This window comes from Orcinus orca, chromosome X (assembly GCF_937001465.1).
Source record: "Orcinus orca chromosome X, mOrcOrc1.1, whole genome shotgun sequence".
In the NCBI taxonomy this organism is placed as follows: Eukaryota; Metazoa; Chordata; class Mammalia; order Artiodactyla; family Delphinidae; genus Orcinus; species Orcinus orca.
This window is the reverse complement of record NC_064580.1, coordinates 130,231,376-130,259,116: the sequence shown is the minus strand read 5'-3', so window position 1 is coordinate 130,259,116 and position 27,741 is coordinate 130,231,376. Positions and strand designations below refer to the sequence as shown.

Sequence of the window (27,741 nt, the reverse complement as noted above, 5' to 3'; positions counted from 1 at the left end):
ATGGTTTCCCAGGCCTACAAGATAAAGTTCAGCTCAACTAACCTCCAAGGCCAGCTGGACATTTCTGTACTTCATTGAATCTGAGAGACAACACATTGCTAATGAAACTATGACAAGCCAATGCCTGTGAACCTTACCTTTTACCTTGAAACGCCATCTAGGGGCCTGCACCTACGTACTCTTTAGCCATCCTTCAAGGCCTTTGCTGGAAGCCACGTATCCTTCCTCTGAACTTACACCACCTCGTCTCAAGTGTGTCTATCATTTCCTACCTGCTATTATAGGGGCTTGTGAACGTATCTTAACTCCTCTGTTCTAACTGCCTTAGGGGCAAAAACCCTGTTTTATTTCTGTTTGTGTCCCCCCACCCCAGTAGCTGTTTCCCCCCAGGTGGGGGTCAAGTTCAAATCACACAAACTGCACAGCATGTACAATACCTTCACTTTATTCCAGTCTCCCCAGCTGTCTCCCCACCCTTGCACAAAGGCAGAGAAGCAAACAGAAGTCTTTAAGGTTACATTTCAATGAGTCTGAGAAGAAACCAGATTCTGTAAGCAGAGCACCAGAAAATAAAGAATGCTGAATCACTATATGTGCTATGACTGTCAGAAACTGGCCTGAAGGGCTCTATGAGCGTGAGCCACAGGGAAGTAGCCCTTTCGGCATCATCTCGTGCTGTTTCTGCCCAAACTCCAAGCAGATAAAGGGGGTACTCTTCTCTCTGACCTTTTCCACGGCTTACTTTCAACCTGCCCAATGTCCCATGTTAGGAGAGGTGCTAAACAGCTTCAAACGGCATGCCACTCGGGCAGACCACCACCTTGCCATTAAAAGGGCACAGGGCTCTGTGGATAAAGAGAAAGGTGCCCATCAAAGAATGCTGTATGAAAAAATACTGCAGGCAGGCACACCAGCTGCACCTGAGAGAACTTGGGAGCATGCAAGGAGATGAGCAACTGGTAGCTCTTCTCCCCAGGGATTTGGGGGGGTTTACGGTTATTCAAGCTTTTTAAAAGTTTTTGCTCTAAACTCTGTGTCTATTTAAAACGTACACTTGAAGCCTCACCATGTGTTTATAACTTCTGCTTTTCTCTAGGGTATCTGTCATCTGTGGCTCCTTGAACAGTCTGCATGGAAATAAGTCTAGGACCCCCTCCTCGATCAGCAAATGGCTTGTTTCTTCCCTAGGCTTCTTTGACTGTTTACAAGGCCACTGGAATGATAAGGGACCCAGGAGGAAGCGGGTGGGGGAGAGGGAGAGAATACAAAACAGTAAACCAGGAAGCTGCCCTATTTTAAGAAATCTAAATCCAGTCCTACGAAGAAGAAACGTCTGCTGATTTCGCCACCCTCGGAGTCACAGAAGGGTGGGTGTGCTCTCACAGAACCAGCCGGAGGAGACCTAAGCTCAGAAGAAACTCACTGCAAGGAGAGAGTTATCGGCTGGGGAATGCGTGGAAGGGCCCGGGCTCCAGGCCGCCTCACTCGACCTTCCGCAGGTGGCGAAAGCTCCGCACCGTCCTGTCCACGGCGTCATCCATGCTGACCAGCGGCCGGTAGCCCATGACCTTTTTGGCTTTCTCACAGCTGTAGTAATGGAATGTGCCAGCCAGCGCGACCCGCATGGGCGTGAAAGTGGGCTGAAGCTGGGCTATGGGACTGATTACCGTCACCAGGAGGGACAGCAGGAGGGCCAGGTAGTAGGCCACCCAGTAGGGGATGTGGTACTTGGGGGCCTCGTAATTGAGGCCTGTCAGGATGCGGGACAGGAAAGTCCAGAAAGGGATGGGCTCATCGTTGGTGATGTGAAAAGCCTGCAGGGGGGAAGGAGAAGTTAGGAACTGCTCCCCAGCAGGATGGGGCGGCAGGCCATGCTTGGAGCTTGGAGCTCAGCCAGGACCAATATTTTGAGAAACCAGTGGCCACTCCCTGCCTGCCCGCCCCAGTTCCTTTGCAAGGCAGCTCGAAAGTGAGGCGGTTATTAAGCCTACACAGGCCGCAGGCTGCAGGCAGCTTTCAGGCGATGACAGGATTTCAAGGGAAGCTTAGATTGCACTTGGGAAGGTACGTTTGTTAATTTAATAATTGTGTTAATCACGGTAAATGCAGTAAATCATCTTATCTTCAGATGCAACAAACGGGTCATGTGACATTTCTGAAACGTGCTGTCTTTGGTATAAACTAAAAGCCATACCCACCATACCCCCGCCACACTGAGAGTTACAGGAGGGGGAAAATGGCAGAGGCCCAGGAGAAAAAAATGAGCCCAAATACGGGGGATTCCAAAGGTCGGAGTGAGAAACAAAGAAGACGGGGGCCCTAGGAGTGGGAGTGAAAGGAGCCCGCGTGTGCTCTCTCATCTCTGCGTGAGAGCTGACCTCACCCCACCAGAGGGGCTCAACCGTGGCCCAGTGGGATCCTAGAGCAGCTTTGCCAGGATGCAGGGTCACAGAAGCCACTTGCCAGTGGGTCCAATCACTGGGAGGAGAATTGTGAAGGCAGGCGGACACACAGGGGCAGGAAATGGTGGGCCAGCTGCTGCCGATCAGGTAGAAGCAGGAAGAAGCAGGTGCCTTACCTTCCCACCCAAGGCTGTGTCTCTGGAGAGGTGCTCTGCAGCCAGGATGTGTCCGTGGACCACGTTTTCCACGAAGGTGAAGTCCACCAAGTTCTCCCCGTTCCTGCATGTGCACAAGGAATGGGTTCCCTGCGCCGGGGGAGAACCTGGTAGAGCCCCTGCACGTGGACCCAGGGCCAGGACCCGCCTTGGCAATGCCAGCCCCTGGCACACCTGGGCATCCGTAACAGTTGAAGATGGGCAGGAGGCCAGGGCTCCTAGGCCCTCAGGGCCAGTGGGATATTTAAGGGCCCACCAATGAATCTGCAAGTCCCATGCCCTGCCTGCCCCGTCCCAGTGTGGCCAACACTGGTATTGTCTGCTCTGGGCTCTAATTAGGGCAGCAGCTCTGAACTCCCTCCAGGGCACTCTGGGCTAATGCCTTTCTCTGGCCTCAGAGTTTTCTACTGTCTCTTTCAAATCCCACAGCAGGAAAGCCAAGTGAAAGGCAGGGAGGCAAAGTGGCAAGGCACAGGGATAAATGGGGAAAGAAAGGGAGAAAAGAGAAGGAAGAAAGGAAGAAAGGAAGAAAGGAAGGGAGGAAGGGAGGGAGGGAGGGAGGAGGGGGGAAGGAAAGGTATACTGGGGACACAGTCCCAGTCTCATCACCTGCAGCAGCCCTCCCACTTGCACTTGCCCAGAGGAGGAATGTTAACACCTACCCCCGCCTTCCTAGATGCAAGGAGAGCGGAGGGCTTGGCCCTTAACCCTGGGCCGATTGTTTCCCCTCTGAGCCTGTTTCCGGAATTTCCAAACAGGGACACAAATGTTTTCGCAGCCTACCTGAGAGGGTTCATGGGGAGAGAGGGTTCATGGGGCAGAAGAGTGTCCTGCCACAATCCATGTCTCCCTGGAACTTGTGACTATGACCTTATCTGGAGATAAGGTCTTTGAATATGTAATTAGTTTAGATAATGTCACACTAGTGTAGGGTGGGCCTTAAACCCAATGACTGGTGTCCTTATAAGAGGAGGGACATTTGGGTACAGACACACAGAGAAAAGAACGTCACATGAAGATGTAGGCAGAGACTGAAGTGACGGGTCTACAAGCCAAGGGACGCCAAGGGTTGCTGGCAGCCACCTGAGACTGGGAGAGAGGCCTGGAACAGACTCTCCCTCAGAGCCTCCAGTGGGGGCCAACCCTGCCCACACCTGGATTTTGGAGTCCTGGCCTCCATCACTGGGAGTGAATCCATTTCTGTCGTTCTAAGCCTCATTTGTTGTGGCAGCCCCAGGAAATGAGCAGCGGGCAGCAGAGAAGGCCACGTAAGGCAAGAGCCGACTGTGTCCAGGGTGGGGGGTGCGGGGAGGAGAGCAGCAACTTACCCGATCATGAACTTCATCTTGCCTTTCCTGGCCGCCTCGATGAGAATGGGGACCAACTGGGGGTCCCTTGGGCCAAAAATGCCATGAGGGCGGATGGCTGTGGTTATGAAATTCTGGCCAGGATCGTTGGCACCCAGTACCGCCTGCGGGAGAGCAGAGGGACCATGTGGGCTGCAGACATGCTCCCCAGGGGACAGGACCTTGCACAGGGGCATGGATGCCGCCCACTGCCCCGGGCTACAGACTCACGTCAGTGACACTTATAATTCGGGACTACTTCTGTATCCCTTTCCCCACTCCAACACCCAAATCTGAAAACACAGGAGACAGCTGGGTCGAAACCAGTAGACTCTAACAGAAAGGCCTGGGTTGGGGTTTAAACACTAAAATGCATGAATGCAGCAGTTTGTGGAAAATATCTGAGAGATCCAGTTAATGAGTTAGCTGGGGGCCTTCAGTAAGGCTGCTGCCACCAAACCGGCTCCTGACTTAAGTTCCATGTGCCAACTGTATGTTTCCACCAGTCCTGGGCTGTTGTGGTCAGAACTGAGTACCACCTCCTAGGAAGGGACTCTGATGAAGCCAACTGGGCTGGAAGAAGGGGCTGAGAAGGGAGAAGGTCTGGGAGAAACAGGGCAGCAACTCAGTAGCTAAACAGATGGACCAACATGTTGGGTGAATCCTCAGAGCCATGTTCTGTGTGGCTTAATGTACAAGCTAGAACTTAAGGGCTTCAAGTACAGAGAAACAAGTTTTGTCTCAAAGGGAACAAAACTTCCCAAAGGATCAGATAGGTTGTTGTTAAAAATGGGGACCACGATGGTACTACTGCCAAGGCTGTGTGCTGCTGAAACGAGATGGCCCACCTCACCTAGGATTTCTACTCCGTGGTGGCAAAATCCTCATTCACGTTTCGGTCCAGTGAGCTTAAGCCACTTGTTGACTGTGTTCACAATGATCGGAGTTACCCAAAGGTGGAGCTGCCTCTCCCCTCCCCCCACCAGGCCCTGGTCCCCACAGGGGCAGAGGAAATGACTAAATAAGCCTTCAAATGCCCTCTAGCCGAGGCTCATCTCTGTTACTAAAGAGGAGAAAGCTCTGGGAGTCCTAGATAACACCACACTCCATCTATTATCTGTCAGCACGTTTGAAAGCCGGCAGCAGCTTGACATCTGCCGCCAACTGGAGGCTCCAGCACAGTTACTGCCAGAGGCGTTTACAGGCTGAGCTCATTTCCAGCAGAGCACCCAAGAGTCAGTGCAAGTGACACGACGATGGTCTGAACCACAGCTGCCACTTGCAGCACCTGAGCCCAGGGGGCGGGAGACCCAGGAGCGCTGGCGGAGGGTGCACGGGGCCCAGTGGAAGCTTTAGCGCTCCTCGGGTCAAGTCTGAGCAGGTGGGAGCTACGTGAGGCTCTCTGTGCTCCAAGGAGCAGGCGGGCAGACCCAGGACTGGAGCTTGCAAAAGCTAGGCCTCCGTGCGCTGCACCGGGAAGCCCTTGGGTCTCCCGGCAGATGAGGTCTTTGGGGACTTTCTGGGTTGGAGTAATAGCAAACAGATGGGAGGCGGCTGACACTCAGGCCACGCAGGGGGACTCTGGCCAATCTGGCGTTAAGCTCTGGTTCCATACATACCGGCTGCGAAAGAAAACCTCAGTAGGCGTGGCCCGCTGCCAACAGCTGGGAGAGGCAAACTCACAGCTGCCTGGCCAAGGTGAGCTGCCTGTGGCCGATGAGCATCTATGGCCTACAGTATCGGGTGTCCTCAGGGTAATATTCTCCTGGACGTTAGTCCCGGAGCTGGCTACTGTCACAGTCTCTGCTACTTGGCCCAGACTGCTGCTACAACCAGGTGCTCCCTGGTGAAGCTGGCTTGCCAAGTGGAAAAGTACTTTTCCTTAAAATAAAGCAAGAGCCTTCCATTGTTTAATTTCAAAAAAAAAAAAAGGACAGAGGGTGCAAGAGTGCCACTAGGAAGGTGTGTTCAAATCAAAACACACTTGAGTGTTTAGCCTGAGTTCTGCCTCCCGCTTTGGGTCGTCATAAATTGTCTGATTGCTGGAGCAGTTCAGTAAACTCGCACGGTATACCTGTTGAGTGCAGGCTCTAGAGCTGCGCGACCTCAGGAAGCTTCCGAATCTCTCTGCACCAACTGTCCTCCTCTGTAACCTGGTGACGGTAACAGTACCTGCCTTATGGGGTCATTGCGAAGTTTAAATGAGGCAGCTCCTCGTAAAATACAGAGTAGCGTCTGGCCACATTAAGCTATTATGTTATTATTTTTTCTGTTATTATCCTTGAAATTGAATTCCATCCACAGATTTTACTGCCCAATTTGCATATTAGGCATCAGAATACTAACTTCCTATGTTCATAAACATTCTTCTTAAGAATCTAAATTCTGTAGACGTTCATGGACCTCGTTTGTCACTCACTCAACCAGTTCTCAGGTACGTACTCTCTCCTGTAAGATCTTCGTCTCCGTGTAGTAGTCAATGGGTTTCCTGGCATAAGGGAGGTCTTCGGTTCCATTTTTGATGTCGACACCCTCAAAGATGACACTGGCACTGCTGGTTAAAATGAGTTTCTGGCAGAGGAGAACAGAAGATTTAAAAAAAATGAGTCAGGAACGATCGCTGTTTAAACATCACGATGGTCAGGTAGGAAAGAGAATCAAATGGCACGTGCTCACAACCCTCGCCCCATACAGATTCTTTGCTATGATGCCTTCCCTTTTCAGGCCTTCTTAAAATAATGCAAAGGTCACCATCTTTTGCAGGTATGGGGATTTGAGACACATTATGGTATCACACTCTAAAACAGTGAATTTCACATTTTCCCCCCTCTTATCACAACCAAGGGATAGAACAGACTTCCATTATTCATGGTATCTCACTATGGGAGTGATTCTCCATGGGGGAAGGATAGCCCACAAACTTCGAGGGAGATGCCTGTCTGCAAAAGACCCTGGTGATTCTGATCCCAACCTTGGCACGTCAGCACACACGAATGGGCACGTGCACATGTCCACTGGCGAAATGCTATTTGAAAGGAAGTTGCTTTCTTATGAGGGTTCGTAGCTTCCAGCTACCTGGTTAAGGGCAGCCCATCCTAAACTGAACACCATTAGCTCGAATCACATCTTTATCACTTTTATTCAACAAGGTCCTGGAAGTTCTAGCCAGCATGGTAGGATAAGGGAAACAACAAAGTATAATGATTTGAAAAGAAGAAACAAAACTATTGCCACTTACAGGTGTTGCAAATGTCTACATACAAAGCACTACGAATATACAGAAAATATTAGAGTTCAGCAAAGTTGCTGAGTACAAAATCGATATACAAAAATTAACTGTGCCCCTACGCAGTAGCAGTTGAAAATGTCATGTGAAAGATATTTCAACCACCAAAAGCAAGGTACATGGAATAAATTTAACAAAAGATGTACAAAACCTTTATGAAGTAAAGTATAAAGCTCTATTGAAAGACATTAAAGAGATAAATAGACATATTATGTACGTATTTATGGATACGGAGACTCAATATTTGAAAGATATCAATTCTCTCCCAAATTACCTTTAGGTTTGAGGCAATTACAGTAACATTTCCAACAGGCTTTATCAAGGAACTCGACAAGCTGGTTCTAAAATGTATACGAGCAAAGGGCTAAGAATACACAAATTCTTTTTTTTTTAAATTTTATAAAATATTTTCAATTTTTAAACATCTTTATTGGAGTATAATTGTTTTACAATGGTGTGTTAGTTTCTGCTTTATAACAAAGTGAATCAGTTATACATATACATATGTTCCCATATCGCTTCCCTCTTGCGTCTCCCTCCCTCACACCCTCCCTATCCCACCCCTCTAGGTGGTCACAAAGCACCGAGCTGATCTCCCTGTGCTATGTGACTGCTTCCCACTAGCTAGCTGTTTTACATTTGGTAGTATATATAAATCCATGCCGCTCTCTCACTTTGTCCCAGCTAACCCTTCCTCCTCCCCATGTCCTCAAGTCCATTCTCTACGTCTGCGTCTTTATTCCTGTCCCACCCCTAGGTTCTTCACAACCATTTTTTTAAAAAAAATCCATATATATGTGTTAGCATACGGTATTTGTTTTTCTCTTTCTGACTTAATTCACTCTGTATGACAGACTCTAGGTCCATCCACCTCACTACAAATAACTCAATTTCATTTCTTTTTATGGCTGAGTAATATTCCAGTGTATATATGTGCCACATCTTCTTTATCCATTCATCTGTCAATGGACACTTAGGTTGCTTCCACGTCCTGGCTATTGTAAACAGAGCTGCTATGAACATTGTGGTACATGACTCTTTTTTTTTTTCATTTTATTTATTTATTTTTGGCTGTATTGGGTCTTCGTTGCTGTGTGCGGGCTTTCTCTAGTTGCGGTGAGCAGGGGCTACTCTTCACTGTGGTGCGCAGGCTTCTCTGTGGTGGCTTCTCTTGTTGTGGAGCACAGGCTCTAGGCGCGCAGGTTTCAGTAGTTGCAGCATGCAGGCTCAGTAGTTGTGGCACACGGGCTTAGGTGCTCCATGGCATGTGGGATCTTCCCAGAACCAGGGCTCGAACCCATGTCCCCTGCATTGGCAGGCGGATTCTCAACCACTGTGCCACCAGGGAAGCCCCATGACTCTTTTTGAATTATGGTTTTCTCAGGGTTTATGCCCAGGAGTGGGATTGCTGGGTCATATGGGAGCTCTATTTTTAGTGTTTTAAGGAACCTCCATACTGTTCTCCATAGTGGCTGTATCAATTTACATTCCCTCCAACAGTGCAAGAGTGTTCCCTTTTCTCCACACCCTCTCCAGCATTTATTGTTTGTAGATTTTTTGATGATGGCCATTCTGACTGGTGTGAGGTGATTCCTCACTGTAGTTTTGATTTGCATTTCTCTAATGATTAATGATGTTGAGCATCCTTTCCTGTGTTTGTTGGCAATCTGTGTATCTTCTTTGGAGAAATGTCTGTTTAGGTCTTCTGCCCATTTTTGGGTTGAGTTGGTTTATTTTTGATATTGAGCTGTATGAGCTGCTTCTATATTTGAGAGATTAATCCTTTGTCAGTTGCTTCGCTTGCAAATATTTTCTCCCATTCTGAGGGTAGACAAGCAAATTCTGAAGAACATGGTTGGGGGAGTGACTTGTCCTACACTAGATACTGAGGTTCATCCTAAGGCAGGGCACAGGGGCCGAGAGAGTTTGAGAGCCGGGAACAGGCCCGCACAGATGTGCTGCATAGGGTGCTGAACAGCGGGGAAAGGATGGATCGTATAACACATGCTGCTGAGCACCAAAACATCCTCTGTCTACTTCAGAACATATACGGACATAAATTCCTGGTGGATTAAGGATTTAAATGTGGGAAGTAACACTTTAAATCTCTGAAAAGAAAAGCACAGTAACCAATCTTTTGATTGCTCTATTGAGAGACATTCCCTAAATACTACATTAAAAAAAACACTTCCTGCACTGTTACCCACTGAGCAATCCTGCCACTTCAGTGAATATACCAGAGCTATGTATATCAAGATGGAGAAATCTCAAAAACATAATGTTGGGGAAAAAAAGCAAGTTGGGGGCTTCCCTGGTGGCGCAGTGGTTGAGTCTGCCTGCCGATGCAGAGGACACGGGTTCGTGCCCCGGTCCGGGAAGATCCCACATGCTGCGAGCGGCTGGGCCCGTGAGCCATGGCTGCTGAGCCTGCGCGTCCGGAGCCTGTGCTCCGCAACGGGAGAGGGCACAACAGTGAGAGGCCTGCGTACTGCAAAAAAAAAAAAAGCAAGTTGCAGGAAGATATATTCAACATGATATTATTTTTACAAAGTTTTAGATTTTCTTTCTTTTCTTTTCTTTTGGCCACGCTGCACAGAATGCGGGATCTTAGTTCCCAACCAGGGATTGAACCCACACCCCCTGCAGTGGATACACAGAGTCTTAACCACTGGACTGCCAGGGAAGTCCCCTACAAACTTTTTTTTTTTAACGTTTTTATTGGAGTATAATTGCTTTACAATGGTGTGTTAGTTTCAGCTTTATAACAAAGTGAATCAGTTATACACATACATATGTTCCCATATCTCCTCCCTCTTGCGTCTCCCTCCCTCCCACCATCCCTATCCCACCCCTCTCAGTGGTCACAAAGCACCGAGCTGAGCTCCCTGTGCTATGCGGCTGCTTCCCACTAGCTATCTATTTCACGTTTGGTAGTGTATATATGTCCATGCCACTCTCTCGCTTCGTCCCAGTTTACCCTTACCCCTCCCCGTGTCAAAACCTGGAAACAGCTCTGGTGTTCTGACACCTGCTACAGCACAGACGAACCCTGAAGATGTTACACTAAGTAAAGTAAGTCAGACACGAACGGCCACATGTTGTTTGATGCCACTTCTATGAGGCCCCTAGAGTCAAATTCACAGTGACAGGAAGCAGAATGGTGGGCGCCAGGGGCGAGGGGAGGAGAGAGTTAGTGTTTAATTGGTACAGGTTTCAGATTAGGATGATGAAAAAGTTCTGGAGACGGACGATGGCGGTGCTTGTACAGCAATGTGAATGTGCTTAATGCCAGTGAGCTGTACACTTAAAAATGGTTAAAATGGTAAATTTTATGTTTTATATATATTTACATTATATATATATATATTTAAGCCACAATAAAAAAATACAAGCAATTTCTAAATTGTGTAGCTCTTTAACCAAGACTAATAAAGCTTAGGGTCCTCAGATGGTCTGTTCAGATGCTCAGCAGGTCCTAGGGCTGAATTTCTAGGCTCTTCACAACACTTTAGGAAGCAAGCCTGGCGAGGCACAGGAAGAGAACAAGAGCCCTGGTCCCCACACACTTGGAAAGGGCCATCACACGCTCCCGACAGCACTCATTCCAGCTTTCCCCTTACCTGAACCCCAGCCTCTTTGCAAGTTTCAATGACATTCTTGGTGCCAACGTAATTCACTCTGTAAAAGAGTTCCTTGTTGTTACTGGATGGTGGGGGCGATGCGCAGTGGAAAACTGTGCTTACACCTTTCAGAGCTGGGTACAGATCCTGGAGAAGCAAACAAAGACAAAAAAAAAATCCCTCCTGCTTTAGACAAGTAAACATCCTCCTCACATTACCACTCTCCAATCTGGGGCATGTAGGTGTCTTGCCCTTTAATAATTCTACAATCAACACAGAAATACATTCTCACTGTAAAAGAGTCAAACAACACATAAGTACACGGCACAGAAACCATATTGTCCCTTTAACCACCCCCCTCCCCATTACCTGGGCCCAAATAAAAACTGGTTTGGGGCATGAGAAGCCTGTGGGATCCAGAGAAAGGCAGCATCTTTGCCTTTGCGCCTCATGGGTGGTGGGTGGGTGGGGTACAATTCAGGGCACCTGCAGTTAAAGCTCCTGGGGAAGATGAGCCCATAGATACACATTATGAATCATATGAAAAGACAGTGTAAATACCCAATACACAGCAGCATTCCTTTCCGTGAAACTAGACATAAAACAGTAACCTGAGACAAAAACATGTACGTTTAATTTATTGCTACAGGGAAGCAGAGCTCCTGAGATCGACGGCTGATTGCAGATCTGGGGCAGGAAACAGACAAGATGAGCCAGGAACACCTTGTCGCACCAGAAAATAATTCCTGTTAAAAGGACTCGAGAGCCAACTTGAAGACGCTCCCACTGGCCAAAAAGGAAGGGACAATTTGATCCCCAGTATGAGTAAGAATTCCTTTTGCAAAGTGGCAAATAAAGGGAAAGAGTCAAGCATTTAATCTGCACGAGGTACAAAGATTTGAGCTAAGAAATAAAGAGAGAATAATAGCACGTCACCATTTTGTGAGACCTTAACTGAGTAATAAGATCTAGGAATGATCAATAGATACTAACATCACCAAAAGAAAGACAACCATGAATTATGTGCCTAGATCCACCGATTATTAGCATTTTGCCACAATTTTCTCTACGTAGACATGATGTTTTTCCTTGAAACCATTTGAGAGTAAGCTGTAGACATCATGCCACTTAGCCTCTCAAGTCTTCACCAGGCACCTCCTAAGAACAAAGACATCCCCTAAATAACCACAAAACATTCATCGCATGCAAGAAATGTAACAGATAGGATACTCCTACGCAATCATTAGTCTCTATCCAAGCTTCCCCAACTGTCCCAATAATGCCCCCTCAATTTGGATTAGTCTTTTAGATTTAATACTTTTGGCAAGAACATCACACCAGTGACATTATGACCTTCTCAGGGCATCACCCAGTCTGTCCCATTGTTGGTGATGTTGATCCAATCATTTGCTTAGCGGGATGGCTGCCCGATTCTGGCCATCAAAAAGGTACCTTTCCCTCTGTGTAATCCACTACTATTGTATTTGGTGAGGCTCAAAATGTCCCAGATTTGGCCAGTGGAGGCTCTTCAAATTGGTTCCTGTGTCTTTTTGACATATTCTCATTAGTTTTTGAGTACGTCCTTAATTTTGTCCTAGGAAAATATTCCAGGCTCACCTTGTGCTACCTACCCTGCCCCAGAGTCCTGCATAGGCTATTTTCCCAAGAAGCCCGGGTTCCTATTATGGGCGGTGGTGTGTAGAAAGCAAAATCTGAGCACCGGGTGTGCTTATGGCTGTTGGGGTGTCAATCCATGATGCCTCAACGGAAAAAAACCAAACCAGAATCAGATGCAGTCTTTACTCCACTAGAAATATAATACAAAGCACAGATATGACTTCAAATTTTGTAGTAGCCACATTAAAAAAGGAAAAAGTGGGAATTCCCTGGCGGCCCAGTGGTTGGGACTCTGCGCTTCCGCTGCAGGGCGGCGGGGAGGCCTGGGTTCAATCCCTGTTCGGGGAACTAGGATCCCGCGAGCTGTGTGGCACGGCCAAACAAATTAAATAAATAGAAGTAAAAAAATAAAAAAACATAAAAAAGTAAAAAGAAACAGGTGAAAATAATTTTAAATTATAAATTAAGAGAGACTTAAACATTTCATTCCTGTCCTGCCCCTTCAGTTGACTGCAATATTCCTCAACCTTTTTGGTTCCTTATTTGGAAAGACAACTATACAAAAACATTGCGAGACATTCAGAGATATCTCAACACTGGTTAGAAATTAAGCAATTGTCAATATGTTTTAGGTGTGGTCATGGAGTTGTGTTTTTTCAAAGGATTCTTATCTTTTAGTAACAAATACTGAAATATTTACCAAAAAAAAAAGACAAGATGTCTAGGTTTGGCTTTAAAATAATCTGAGGGTGGGGAGGGGATACAGATGAAACAGGCCTGGCTGTGAGTGTATATGGAATAGAGAGAATCTATAAAATATTACAAAGACAGAAGGAGAAAGAACACATGGAGGAGAGACTAAGAGACATGTAGAATATAATGAAAGACTTTACTGTATGTCCAGTAAGGCTGCCAGAAAGAATGCGGGTAGAGTCAATATTTGAAGAATTTTCTCAAAATGAGGCCCACTAGGTGCTGAGTGGGATTCAAAAAGAAAACTAAAATTCAGACCATAAAGGACAAAAAAGAAAATCCTAAAAGGCATGAGGAAAACTCAGCTGACCTACAGAGGAACGATGCTCAGATTGAGTGATGGGGGGAAAATTGTGAAACGAGAATTCCACCTGCAGCCAAACTAGCATTCATGAGTGACGGGAAAACAGAGACATTTTCGGGCATAAAAGGACTCAGCGAGTTTACTGTGTACAGATATTCGCTGGGGGGAATGCTACAGGAAATGCTTCAGCAGGAAGAGGAAGGAACCTGGGAGAGAGAAATGGGATAGGAGAGGTGCTGATGAGTGGAGACTTCAGTCGATCCCTCCCTCGTCCTTCACCGTCTTCAGGGTGAAGAAAATCTGGAAGCGAAATACTGGCAACGATAGCATGGGAGTTGTGGGGGAGTGGTTTGGAGGGGAGCTGAAGTTTGCTAAAGAGCCTGTCTCCTTTGAGGGGACATGTCAGTGATCAAATGAGACCATATCCCTGCCATCAAGGAGGGTCCATTCTCTGGGTGGGGGGCACAGATACCTAAGTTTACACAGAGTATATCAGCTAGTGCCAAGTGTTACACAGAAACAAAGCGGAGTAAGGGAGATCCAGAGGGGCTGAATGCTTAGCATAAGGTGCTCAAAGACTTACAGGAATTTCCCGAACAAGCTCTGCGGTTCACAAAGAGCATTCCTGACAGAAGGAGCAGCGAGTGCAAAGGTCCTGAGGCAAGAACTCAGTTGGTGAGTTTGAGAAGCAGTAAGGAGGCCAGTGTACCTGGACAGGAGCAATGAGGGGGAGTGTGGGAGCGGGTGAGGTCGGATCACGCAGGTTCTTGTGGGTGATTATTCAGGTCTGTATGTTTGCTATAAATAGGACTGGACACCCCTGGAGGCTTCTGAACAGAGGAGCCCTGAAGTCTGATTTATGCATTAAAAGGGTGGTGGCTTGGACCAGGGTGGTAATGGAAGGGGTGAGGAGCTGATGGATTGGAGATCTACTTTGAGAGTGGAGTCAACAAGATTTGGTGATGGATGGGATCGAGGGTACGGAAGAGAAAGGAATCAAGGATAAATCTAAAGTTTCTGGCCAAAGCAATCCGAAAGACAGAGTGGGCATTTATCAAGATGGTGAGGACTTTAGTAGCAGCAGGTTGGCTGTGCTGGGGGAGGGGGCCGGCTTGTAGCAGGGAGCCAGGAGCTGAATTTAGATACAGCACAAAGAGAGACAGCCAGCAGGCAGCTGGACAGACACGAGGCTGGAGATCTCAAGCTTGGAGCTTATTAGCTTCTAGACTATTTAATCTGTGAGCCGGAGTGGATTCACCAGGACACTAAGTGTGCTTGGAGAAAAGAGATCTAAGGAATAAGCCCTGGATCCTGCCAAGTTTAGACATTACAGAGATAAGGAGACTGAGGAGGGGCAATTGGTGAGGCAGGAGGAGAAGTGAGCGGGTGGTGAGTGAAGAAACTATCAGGTGCCGCGGAAGGGTCCAGGCAGATGAGAAGCACGGTGTGGCCACCAGATCTGGTCGCTTCCAGGTCCCTGGTGGCTGTATCAGTGGCTGTTAGGTGAAGACCTAGCTGGAGTGCTGCTATGAGACAATGGAGGGAAGCAGTCAGAGGTGCTGAGAACAAATTGCCACAAGGGGAAAGTGGGGCAGTAGCTAAAGCCGCATCAGGGCGTTCTGTTTCCTTAAGATGGTGACGCTGTGCTGATGGCTGCAATCTGGTAGGACAACTTGCTGATCAAGGAGAGAGGGTGGAGAATCCCTAGAGGAATCACCAAGCAGGGAAGAAGACACGGGCTCTAGCTGGTGCCTGGACCATTTCCAGGGCTAAGCACGTGAAGAGTGTAGGTCTGTGGATATGGTGCCGGAAGGTACATGGGTCGCTTGAAGAGCACGACCGTGAAGAAAGAGGCAACAAGCTTGTGTTTTCTTCTCCAGCCCCGTTTGGCTGCACAGAGACACCCCACGGAGGTAGAACTGGATTTAACCAGGGCTGGGGTTTAACCCAGGAAGTACAACATGATGGGGAGGTTTATGTGTCCATTTTTCCAGCAGACACTAGTCCAGGGGCTGCTCTGGAGATATTCTGTAGCTGTGGTTAACATCTACAATCAGTTGACTTGAAATCAAAGGAGACTGTCCTTGATAATCTGGGTGGGCTTCATTCAATCAGTCGAAAGGCCTAAGAGTAAAAGCTGTGGTTTCAGGAAGAAGAAAACCTGCCTCAGGACTGCCTGAGCTTGCAGCCTGCCGGCCTGTCCTGCAAATTTCAGACTTGCCAGCCCCCACGATCCATGTCTCCCTGGTTATTTCTCTGGACAACTCTGACTGATACATACAATGAGGGCTGAGAATCATGCAGGAGAAAGTCAGCCATAGACTTGACAGCAGGGAGGCTCTGAATGGGGTGCGGGATAGTGGGAAACGGCCAGATGCCTGGGTGGGTCACAGACCTGGTAGAGTGGAGGTCTTAGAGGCTGTGAACTGGAAAGATAGGAGCTGGGGCTCACAGTGCAACACCTGTAAGTGAGATCACGGAGAGGACACACTTACTGGGGACGACCGAGGTCCGGGTCTAGGGAATGACAATGGGAGTGGAGGCCAAGGCGAGGGTACTGGCAGGATCATAGGTGTGAATACTGAACTTGCCAACAATTACGATGAGGTTGACCTTGGCCAGGAGCTAAAACCACTGAGAAATGAGATGGAGTCACCTGGGAAAGGGAGAGGGTGGCTGTGGATCGTGGCCACAAGGAAGGGTACGAGGGTATGTACAGCCTGCTGGTATTACCTTCAAAGCTGGAGGGAGCTCGAGTCAGGGTGAGAGAAGCAGTGATGATGAACAAGGAAGACTTCTACCCCATCTCCAGGCCCACAGGTGGGGAGGGTTGGGTAAGGAAGACAGCCTGGAATTTGACAGGGCTGCAGGGGAAGCCATGGCCTTAAAATCCAAAACAAACAAATAAACAAACTATAGCCAATGATGCCAAAGCCGAGAAGAAGAGCCCAGTGACAGGCTGAAGGAAGCCACTGTGATACATACAACATGCGAAGGACTGTCTCAAATAGAAAGGAATTACACATCCCTAGGAAGAACAAGGTAAAGCCAAAGACTAATGAGCGAAGGTCAGCGACACGCATTTCACAGAGGAGGGTCAGGAAAAGGCGTGGCGCCTAGCCACCCGTGCAGGGGGCACTTGTGACACTAAGCGTCACTGAGGTAGCACTTCACACTCTCCAGAAGGGCAATACCAAAACGTCTAAGAATACCAAGTGCTGGCAAGGACATGAGCAATGGGGATCCTACCACACGGCTGCTGTGAACTTAAGTGACAAAGCAGCCTTGTTGAGCAATTTGGCAACATCTTAAAATTCAAAATATTAACACCCTTATAACTCGGCTAAATCCTGAAAACATTAAGGGAAAGAAGTCAGTCACAAAACGACAAATATTATGATTCCACTTATGTGAAGTGTCCAGAATAGAGATGGGAGATGTATGGTTGCCAAGGGCTGGCGGCGGTGGGGAGGACAGGAAACGGGGAATGACCGCTAGCAGGCCTGGGGTTTCCTTTTTGGGTGGTGACAATGTTCTGGAATTACATAGCGGTGAGGGACGCATCACTTTGTGAACAGACTAACAACCACTGAATTGTACACTTTAGAAATGTGAAATTTCTGGAATGTGAATTATATCTCAATTAAAAAAAAAACTCCAGCAATTGCACTTTTGGATATACACTCTGGGGCCACAGTCGGCACACTATGGCCTGCGGACAACTTTTTGTAAATAAAGTTTTATTGCTACTCAGCTACACCCACTCATTTATGTATTGGCCACACTTGCCTTCGAACTACCAGGGCAGAGTGGAGTAGTAGTGACAGAGATGACAGTTACTCATTCTCACTAGTAACAATGTGGGTGTGTGTTAAATTCTTTCCTATAACTTTACAATTTTTCAAAAAAACTTTTGTTTTAGAAACAACAACTTGGCTGGCCTCTGAGCAGCGTAAGTCTGGTAGTCTCCCTTCAGGGGCCTGGGGCAATCGGCAAGGCTGGGTGGTCTGTTACCTGTTGGCTGCAGAGGTCGCCCAGGAAGAACTGCACGCGGGGATCGTCGAACCCTTGCCGAATGTCAAATACGTTGACAGCGTAGCCTCTTGCCAGCAGCTGCTCCACCATGTGCTGCCCCAGGAACCCAGAGCCTCCGATCACTGTGCATTTCATGGCCTGCAGAAAGGGAGGGATGGCAGTGGGGTACGGGTGTGCTGAGAACTATTAAGAGCCTGGACTCACAGACCATGAGCCACTGCGATGGCAGGTCCATCTCTTAGTTTGAAACTGTTCTTGAGCCAAGTTGGAAGCTTCATATAATTCTGGTGTCCTATCACCAATGCCAACCTTCTCTCCTGGGATCAGGAGAGGCAGGATAGCAAATGATACTGAGGCAGACTTTGGTGAGACTGGATGACCTGAGGGGAGTTCCCTGGCGGTCCAGTGCTTATGACTCGGTGCTTTCACTGCCGTGGCCCAGGTTCAATCCCTGGTCGGGGATCTAAGATCTCACAAGCTGCACAGTGTGGCAAAAAAAAAAAAAAAAAAAAAAAGTGACACCTTCTTGTTCCCAATAGCTGATCCATGGGCACTTCTAAGGCAAAAAGCAAACCAACCAACCGACCAACCACACACATGAATGGAAAAACAGAACAAATCAAAACGTGCCACCCACTCAATTGACAGTGTGCACTTAAAATATCAGAAAGGAGAAAGCAGAGTCTTCTTACTTCTTACAGTCTTCTTACTTCTACTTACAGGGCAAAGTCAGCCCCCTTTGCTCCCCAACCACTATAGGGCTGGCTGTGTGGCTTAGGATTCGTCACCTAACCCCTTCTCGCCTTAGCACATCCATGTAAGACTGTGCTTTTGTCTGATGGGATCTCCTGGTGGGGTTGCAGGGAGGATGGGTGAGCTGTTCATCAGCCAGGCCCAGGGCTTTGCTTCCCCTTCTCTGAGCTCTGAGGAAGTTGTTGAAAAATTAGGGGAGAGCTATGGTGTTTACATTTCAGTTTCTGCAACACATGCACTCTTGGCTAAAGTCCAACTCTGGTAATTGGGGATAAAGGAAGGACAGTGCACCACATGCAGGCACTTGAATATTCTGACTCCAGGGAGTCGATGCAAAACTGTAGCTGGTGTACGCTGATGAAGCTGGCTACAAGGGGCCCAGATGGAGGCCCTGGTATATCCCTCCTCCCTGGGGTCTTTGTAAAACCATATCTGGGCTTCCTTAAGATGACAAACCCCCATTCTTCCCTGAGCTCATGTACAGTAAATCAAAGTTGGGGATGAAGTAGAGATCGTAAAGAAATTCTGCTCCTGATTAAAAAACCAACCAACCAACCTGCTATGTATGCCTTAAATGCCTATATAACTGAGACATGCAGGAGACTGCAGGGGTGCCAGAGCCTCTTCTACGGCTCTACCCCTCTCAACCTGTCATCCCATCTGGAGTGGTATTGTTAGTGGAGTCCACCAGGCCCTCTGTAGATGGCTCCGTAGCTTTAGCATCATTTGTTCAGGCATTTGTAATCTCCTGACAGAGTCAGCCTCACTGTGCCACCCCCCGCACCAGATTATCTTTTAAGCCCATTCTCGTCTATGCTTCAGTTACTGCCATATACATGTAATCACAGCACGCTACATTATTTGTACCTTTACTAAAATTTCTAACACACCCCCAGGGCATAGGCAAATAAAATTACACAAATCCCACTCGATTCCCCTTTCGGCAATCCCTTATCCTCCCGTTCCCCCCAAGTCAGCTGCACAGGCAAATGCAGTTTTTTAGAATAACTCTGAGCATCCTTGCTTCCCAAGCTATTTTTTCTTGGTTTAGTAAAAATCTGCCTGAGCCCAAAGAGGGTCTGAACTAGACATGTCTAAGGGCATCCCAAAGGATTTCAGAGTCTCTTGTTTATATTATCTGCAATCTCTAGTTACAGTTGTTTCAAAAGGCTGATATGGTCTAATTAAAAACAAATCAAATAACCTTGCTACTATGTCTAGTGCAATCTCGTTTCACGATTTTAAATGTGAGCAATCCGTACTCCTCTCTTTGACAGTGACGTGGATTTTTTTATTATATTGAAATGTTGCACCAATATTGCCTGGGAAGCGTGGGTCAGCAGCTGTGCCACAGAGAGTTTTGTAATGATGAGAACAGAGCTGGCATTTACCCCAGAGAAGTCAGATGTGGGATGGAACCATGGTATTCGGTTACAGGAGATCATGTGAAATAACCACTTAACTTTTCATGGCCATGAAAGATGGCACGGGGCAAGTGGGCCCAGCAGACAGAAGGAATATGCACTAACAAGTAAGAATGAGACTCCACACTGGAAACAGGTAGCGAGACTCAAGAATGGGTTACTGCCGGGAGTTATAAAATTGACATCTTGGAGACAGTTTTAAGAATAGGAAAAGGAAAGAGGGGCTTCCCTGGTGGTGCAGTGGTTGAGAGTCCGCCTGCCGATGCGGGGGACGTGGGTTCGTGCCCCGGTCCGGGAAGATCCCACATGCCGCGGAGCGGCTGGGCCCGTGAGCCATGGCCGCTGAGCCTGAGCGTCCAGAGCCTGTGCTCCGCAATGGGAGAGGCCACAACAGTGAGAGGCCCGCGTACCGCAAAAAAAAAAAGAATAGGAAAGAAAGCCATCTAGACATACTATTTCATTGCAATATGATCTTGAGAAAAGAGAATGCTCCAGGTCACTGGGTTTATTCCATCCTCTTCTGTTTTCCCTTGTCTTTAGCCATGGGCCGTTTTCTCAGAGAAGTCTTACACAGAATGTATATGTAAGTTAGGGTGAAAGTGTTCTTTCTATTGTAGTACTTTGTGTAACTTTTACTTCCTATAAAGTCAATCAATGAGAACGAACAACCATCCGAATCCAGATTGTTTCTGGTTGCTGAGTAAAGTCCTGGTTCACACAAATAATGAACTACAGACGGCAAGGAGCTCTGGTGGTTTGTCTGAGCGCTAGAATCTCAGATTAACGCTCAACTACAGAGGCAGAGAGAAGACCTTACTCTGCGCTGTACACTAAAACCAGGGTGATCTGCTGACCTCTGGCAACCTCCTGGGAATCCCTAATTTACTAACATTTGATATAAACACATTTTTTACCTTGGTGTGATTTCATTTCTGAAGTGTTCGTTCAGCAGAAGTGAATCCAACCCACTCTTTGCAGATCTTTGTGGAAAAATCTCCAAGAGGCCTGACAATTCCTTCAAGTCCCTTCTGACACTTGCAACGCTAGACTTTAGGAGGCCTTGCTACCGCCCTTGTTGGCCCTGGAAAGGCTTCTGCCATTCTACCCAGAAGCACAATCTAACCTGCTGGAGGCCACGTGAAGGCAAACCGAGGCACCCAGCTGACAGCCAGCAGTTACTGCCATGTGTGTGAGGCTGCCTGGAACATACACCTCAGGGTCCCCATGATAGCGGCTGTGACAGCAAGCCCAGGGGAGACCCACCAAGGAACCCCTGCCCCCTGCTGGGCCGAGCCCAACCTGTAGAATCGTGAACAAAGAAATGGGTGTTGTTTTAAACCACTACATTCTGACAGTTTGTTACACGGCAGTAAGTAACTGGTGACTTAAATAAAGATATATATCTTCTATAAAGAAACAATACTCAACATTGATTGATTTAATAAATGAACCAAATACGATTTTTAACCCATAGCTACGTATCAATGTCTTGTTGGTATGTATGTGTTCGACTTTCCCCTTACCTGGTTTTGGTTAACCCTTTTCGTACTCACTTTTGGAATGTCTTCTGTCAAATGTGTCCATGTGCCCTGGTCTCGCACTGGCTCACCAGCTGCTTGTTCCATTTCAGCTGCAAATTTGGCCCTGTCTGCAGTCAACTTTTCGGTCCTTAAAGACATATTTAGAGACAGACATGTTATATAAACTGAACCATCTTTTAGTTATTAGTGTTCTGTGTGGATGCCCCCCCGCACACGCACACATGGAGTTTTCACAAAGAGCTCAACCATAGCTTCAGCTGCTGGATGGAGCACTCAGCGAACATTCCTGTGATGCAGGCTGCCCTCAGAGAAGGGCCTGACTGGGCCCATAACTCACTGTATATTTGGCTACAGGCAGAACAGGAAGCCAGTTAAATAATCTCATCCATCAGTTACAATGAAAAGAATATGTCTAACATCACAGCTTTTCCCACAGCACTTCAATTATTGTCTATTTCTCTCGAGTCGATCAGTAGACTAGTAGACTGTGGCAGCGCAGTGGGAAAATGCACAGACCCGGGGAGGCCCAGGTTCCAGTCCTGGCACTGTCAGAAAGTGTATCAATCTGCTCAAGCCATGTCTCTTTGCTGCAGCTCAATAAAACAGACTCAGTGCTCATCCCCATGGTGCCAGGGCATGGGATGCTGTGAGGAGGAAGAGTAAGAAGAGACAGAGCTCTCCTTTTTGGTGGAATTAAAGCCACCCTGACCACATATAGAACTCAGAGTGTCTGGGGCCACCGGAAACCCTCGGGAAGTGGTCAGAGTGTGGTGGGGACCCAGCAGTTCATAACCAGGAGACAGCAGCAAAGCATGTCAGGTGATAAAGTCCCACAACAAGACCAAACCACTGAACCGCAAACAAAGAGAAGCCGTTCACTTTGGGGTTACAGTGCATTAGGTCTTGATCTGCTTTCTTGGCAGTGGTCAATCTACCTAAGTCACAGATCCCCTAACACCGGCGGGTGGCAAAATCCATGACAAAGAAAGTCTAACTGCTTGCAAAAGGCTAGATTCAGAGAATACTCTTCAGTGAGGAGGTGGCAGGCAGGCAGCCCAATCACACACACACACACACACACACACACACTCTGTCATGTGTCCCTGTAGGAGCTGATTTTGTGGCCTGGAAATGGATGTTAGGATCCTCAATGTCTGATGGAGCCATTTTGGGGACACATATTTCTGCGACCACAATGGAAGTTATTAGGAAATATATTTCAAAACTTCATTTTTCACAGAACTTTTTAGAAAGCACACCAACGAATAAGCGAAGTTCACCTGTAGCTCTAGGCCTATCCCGTCTGCCTTGTACACCATAATCCTCTTTGTGTCGGCAGATGGCCCTGTCATCTGTTCTCCCTAAACAGATGTGGCTGGCGAACATTTTATCCATTTGGTTCAATGTGCATCTGCCAGGGAACAAGGATCTGGGCACTTGCACCAAGGCCTAGCAAACAGTGTGCCTAGAGGTCCTGTCTGTCTTGCTCACCACTGCATCTTGGCCCTCACACGTCCACTGGACTCATGAATACGCGGTGTGTGTATGCACCCATGCTTTCTGCTTTCAACCGCGTACACACAGACACCCCCATCTAAGATGCAGGAGCTTCACTGGGGGCAAATGGGTTTGTTATTTTTCTGGTGGTGTTCCACTCACCAATACCCACTGCTGGTTTCTTACTCAGTCTCTCCTGATACTCAGGGAAGCATGAGGAAATGAGAGGGCAGACAGCATTTGGAGTGCTGTGGTCACAAGCCCAGGGACACCTGGGACCCCCAGAAGCTGGCAGAGGCAGGAAGGCTCCTCCCCTAGGGCTTGCGGAGGGAGCCTGGATCCATAACATAACTTTCAAATAATGCATATACAATTCTCAGCAAACCAGCCTCTTGCAAAAACAAAAACAAAATCAAATCTAATTTGTCTCAAATTATATACAAATTATTTTAAAGTTTGTAAATACTTTAAGCCAGATAAGAATTCTGCTGATACTTTAGTGGTCTCTAGAGGCTGGGTACCCAGGTCTAGCCTAGGGAATGAATCAGATCCCACTGGCAGCCCCCCTCCCCTGCAACCTAAATCCCCCATGTGATATATGGTCACGTCCAAATGAACACCAAGAAGAGTTGTGATTTAACAGACATTTCTCTAAAAAAGATATACTTTACAGATGACCAATGAGCACATGCAAGTATGCTCAACCTCCCTAATCATCAGGGAAATGCAAATCAAAACCACAGTGGGCAATCATCTCATACCTGTTAGGATGGCTATTATCAAAAAAACCCCAGAAAACAGAAAATAACAAGTGTTGACAAGGATGTACAGAAACTGGAACCCTTGTTCACTGTTGGTGGGAACGTAAAATGGTGCAGCTACTGTGGGAAACAGTATGGTGGTTCCTAAAAATATTAAACATAGAATGACCGTAGGATCAAGCAATTCCACATCCGGGTACATACTCCAAAAAACTGAAAGCAGGGATTTGAACAGATATTTGTACACCCATGTTCATGGCAGCACTGTGAACCGCAGCCAAAAGGTGGAAGCAAGTCAAGTGTCCGTTGATGGATAAACAGATAAAATGGAATATTATTCAGCCTTAAAAACGAAGGAAATTCTGGCAACTATGGAATGGAGAAAATATCTGCAAAACTTGTATCTAATAAGGAGTTAATCTCCAGACTGTATTAGGAACTTCAAATCAATAGCTAAAAAAGAAAAGAAAAAAAATCCAACCCAAACTAATAACCTGATTAGAAAATGAGCTTAGGACTTGAATAGACATCTCTCCAGAGAAGACATACAGATGGCCAACAGGTACATGAAAAAATGCTCAATGTCATTAATCATCAGGGAAATGTAAAACAAAACTTCAATGAGATACCACTTCACCCCTGTCAGGATGGCTGTTATCAAAAAGTCAAAAGATAAGTGTTGGCAGGGATGTGGAGAAATTGGAACCTTTGTATACTGTTGGTGGGAATGGAAAAACGATACAGCTACTGTAGAAAGCAGTATGGAGGTTCCTTAAAAAATTCAAATAGAACCACCAAACCACCATGTGATCCAGCAATTCCAATTCTGGGTATATATTCAAAAGAGTTGAAGCCAGAATCTTGAAGAGATATGGGTACTCCTAAGCTCATTGCAGCACTATTCACAACAGCCAACATGCAAACAACCTAAGTGTTCATTGCTGGATGAATAGATTAAAAAAATGTGGTATATACACACAACGGAATACTATTAAGCCTTAAAAAAGGAGATTCCACTATATGAGACATGGATGAACTTTGAGAACATTATGCTAAGTGAAATGAGCCAGTCACAGAAGGACAAATACTGCATGATTCCACTTATATGAGGGACCTAAAGTAATCAAACTCACAGAATCAAAGAGTGGAACGGTGGTTGCCAGGGACTGGGGGAGGGGGAAAGGGGGAGTTACTGATCAACGGGCAGAAAGTTTCAGTTAAGCAAGATGAGTAAGCTCTAGAGGTGTGTTGTACCTATTGTACATTCAAACATTCATTAATATGGTGGATCTCATCTTAAGTGTTCTTACAACAATAAAATAAAAATGAAAAGAAGGGACATTCTGACACATGCTACAACATGGATGAACTTAAGCTAAGTGAAATAAGAACCTTGGAGACATTATACTAAGTGAAAGAAGATTCTACTTACATGAGGCCCCTAGAGTAGTCAAATTCATAGACACAGAAAGTAGAAGGGAGGGTGCCAGGGGCTGGGAGAAGTGGGCGAATCGGGAAGTGATGCTTAGTACATATAGAGTTTCAGTTCTACGAGATGAAAAGAGTTCTGGAGACGGATGGTGGTGATGGTTGCACGACAATGTGAACGCACTTAATGCCACTGAACTGTACACTCAAAATGGTTAAAATGGTAAATTTTCAGTTCTGTCTGTTGTACCACACATACACTCACACGAACAGCTGTGAGAAAATAAGACCCCAAAGAGCAACGTTCTAAGGTTCACACATCAGAAGCCTCAAGTCTTTTTCCTTTAAAATGATAGGTGTCTGAATTAAAACCAGTACCTATGCCTTTGTTCCTCTATACACACTGGGACAAGGCCTTAGGCTAAAAAGAATCTAGGAAGAGAACCATCTTCTATTAGGGAAACCCAAGCGCCTGGCTCCACTTCTGGGCAAGGGGGAGGAAGGTCACTGATAGGATTAGATACAGAGAGAAGGGAGTGAGCCCATCACCGCCTTCCTGCTGGGGAGAGTCTCCAGCTAGTGAGTCCTGGGGACAAAAGGACGGAATAGTCTGTCCATTTCGAACCAGATAGAGACAAGTGTTCCTTCCTTTGCGAACGTGGGAGACCAGGCTCTTTGTGAAGCAGAAATCCAGAGCAGCTCAGAGGGGTGTGTTGGGGTAGTCGGGGCCTGGCCTGCTGCTGTCCACAGACTCAGTGCAGGAAGCTAAACTGTGGCCACCGTGAGCTCGATACCCTAGTCTGTGGAAGAACGACACCAACAACATCCAAGGCTTCCCACCACTTCCCCAAAAGTCTCAATTAGCTCAGTCTTGTCCTTTCATGGATCTGAGGTGTCTCTGTGCTTCTGTCAGTCATTCATCTCTCTGCTGGTCTATTGACTTTTAGGACACAGAAAGGCCCTGATTTTGAATTTGTGGTGGCCACTGACAAAGCCAGCCTGAGAGCTTTAGCGTATGCTGCTCCCTCCACCTGGCATATTCTCACTGTCCTCTCCATGGTGAGCTGCTCTGCTCAGCTGTCCCCTCTGCAAAACCTCCTCCTCCTCCCCGGGCAAGGTTAGCAGCTTCCTCAGAACAGGTTTCTGTTCTCATTCTAACATAGCACACAGCTTTAGGCTTTCTCCCCGCCACATCTGTCCTGGCCCGCCAGGCTGTGAGCCCCTGGAGGGCCAGCAAGGACCCTGGAATGGAGAGTATGGGTTGAACTGTGCTGCTGCGGCTGGTGTAAGAGGCCTCATCTGTAGAGCAGCGATCCTTCCCACACACTTCAGAGTTGCTGTAGGGCTGAAACAAGCCCCAGGGGTAAAAGGGGAGCTGTAACTTGTCAAAAAGTTGTGAAAAAGCACCCTGGTGTCAGCTCACTCACTCATACATTCCCTCATTCACAAGGCCATTGCCAAACAGAACCTTGCACAGCACAGACATTCAGGGAGTCCAGCATCTGGGGTGGGAGTCAGGCTTAGCAGAACATTGCAGAAGTGCCTTTGACTTCCGATGAGGGTAAACCCAGGCGGGGAGGAGATCCTTAAGCCAAGTTCTAAGGCCCTGGAGGCGAGAGTCAAACAGAGGGGCTGGCTGTCTGGCTTGTACTCATAGGGAGGCTGCTGCTGAAGGCCTGAAGTGGGAGAGGAGCGAGCAGCAGAGGTGGGAAAGAGAAAAGAAACGGCATTTAAGGGGGAAAATGGATAGAACTTGGAGGCTGGTTAATGGGAAGGGGGCACGAAAAGAGTCAAATATGACTGCAAGGTTTTGGACCTGGTTTATGCTCAAAGAGGAAGAGGGTAAAGGGCAGAAGGTCGGTGAACACTGTCGTTTAATGAATGTCAATAAACCTCAGGCTTTCTCAGCCTGAGAAACTTATGCTCTGTCCCCTGCCCAGAGGGGAAGCAGGTAAGGGCTGAGAGCACACGTCCCGTTGTAATTCTCCAGGCAGGTCTCACACTTGCAAAACTCCTGTGACTTTGCTCAGGCGGTGTCTCCGCCTGCAATGCCCCTCGCTATCCACCTGGAGTGTTTGGGTGCCAAAAAGAATATATTTTGATGACCTGCTCCCTCTCACGCTCATATCTGCTTCACTCCCTTCGAAGTCCGCTCCCAGGCCTCCAGCTCACTTCCCTGGGCTGCTTTAAGCCAGGCGAGAACTACAGTGATCCTGTCTTGGAACCTACTTGAGAGGCAGGGGGTGCTCTTGAAGGGACACGCTCAAAGAAAGAGCCTCAGCTGCATTTGGCCGCTAACTCCCAGACGTCCGAACCTCTGCGACAAGGCTTGGCACGTCCCTTCCCTTCTCCGGGTCTCAGTTGCCCAGTGAGTACAGTGTCTGCTCCAACACGAAAGGTGACGCTCTTCTCTGGCCTCTCTGACCCTAACTCAATCTCAGGCCAGACCAGAGAGTCCCCGAGCCGGATCGCCCCACCCAACCCTTCCAGTCCTGTCGCCGACACAAGGGCGAGGTCGCAACCCTTACCCGTCCGTAGGCGGCCCCCTGGCTGTCCCCAGCGCGTCCGCAGCCTTCATCCTCAGCGCTCCAGCGGCCTGCAGCCACCCTTTTCTCCCCGCCCGCGTGAGCCGAGAATCTGCCGAGGCTCTTCCACCAAGGGAATTGGCTCTGTTCGGTGCTGGCTCAGCCAGTCGGCGCTCGCGGCGTGATCCTGCCCAATGAGGCCAGGCCGCGAGCGCACAGCCCCCGGCCCTGCGC

The 27,741-nt window shown here is 47.6% G+C and overlaps 2 protein-coding genes across 3 annotated transcripts in view; both read right to left on the bottom strand.

Moving 5' to 3' along the window:
- Positions 1-27,741, bottom strand: part of ZNF185 (zinc finger protein 185 with LIM domain) — a 240,939-nt gene that overhangs the window by 65,258 nt on the left and 147,940 nt on the right. The gene's annotated exons all lie outside the window — the stretch shown is intronic.
- Positions 430-27,740, bottom strand: NSDHL (NAD(P) dependent steroid dehydrogenase-like). 2 transcript variants are annotated; one of them, XR_004479266.2, is made up of 9 exons: positions 27,511-27,740; positions 21,309-21,423; positions 17,558-17,716; positions 10,870-11,016; positions 6,406-6,534; positions 3,946-4,088; positions 2,579-2,681; positions 1,067-1,814; positions 430-845 (listed from the first exon to the last, which is right to left on the bottom strand). XR_004479266.2 is itself a non-coding variant. In XM_033413587.2 (8 exons), the coding sequence occupies exons 1-8, from the start codon at positions 27,558-27,560 to the stop codon at positions 1,482-1,484; spliced, it is 1,179 nt and encodes a 392-aa protein (XP_033269478.1). In that variant the 5' UTR covers positions 27,561-27,740; the 3' UTR covers positions 430-1,481. The 2 variants fall into 2 exon arrangements, 1 of the variants encoding a protein (XP_033269478.1); XM_033413587.2 differs by having other exon boundaries at positions 430-1,814.

Coding starts and splice junctions, on each gene's coding strand:
- NSDHL (XM_033413587.2), bottom strand. CDS start 27,560: ATGAAGGCTGCGGACGCGCTGGGGACAGCCAGGGGGCCGCCTACGGAC. Junction 21,424..27,510: donor AGGGGGCCGCCTACGGACGG/GTAAGGGTTGCG, acceptor TATGTCTTTAAG/GACCGAAAAGTTGACTGCAG. Junction 11,017..17,557: donor GCGACCTCTGCAGCCAACAG/GTAACAGACCAC, acceptor TTGCTTCTCCAG/GATCTGTACCCAGCTCTGAA.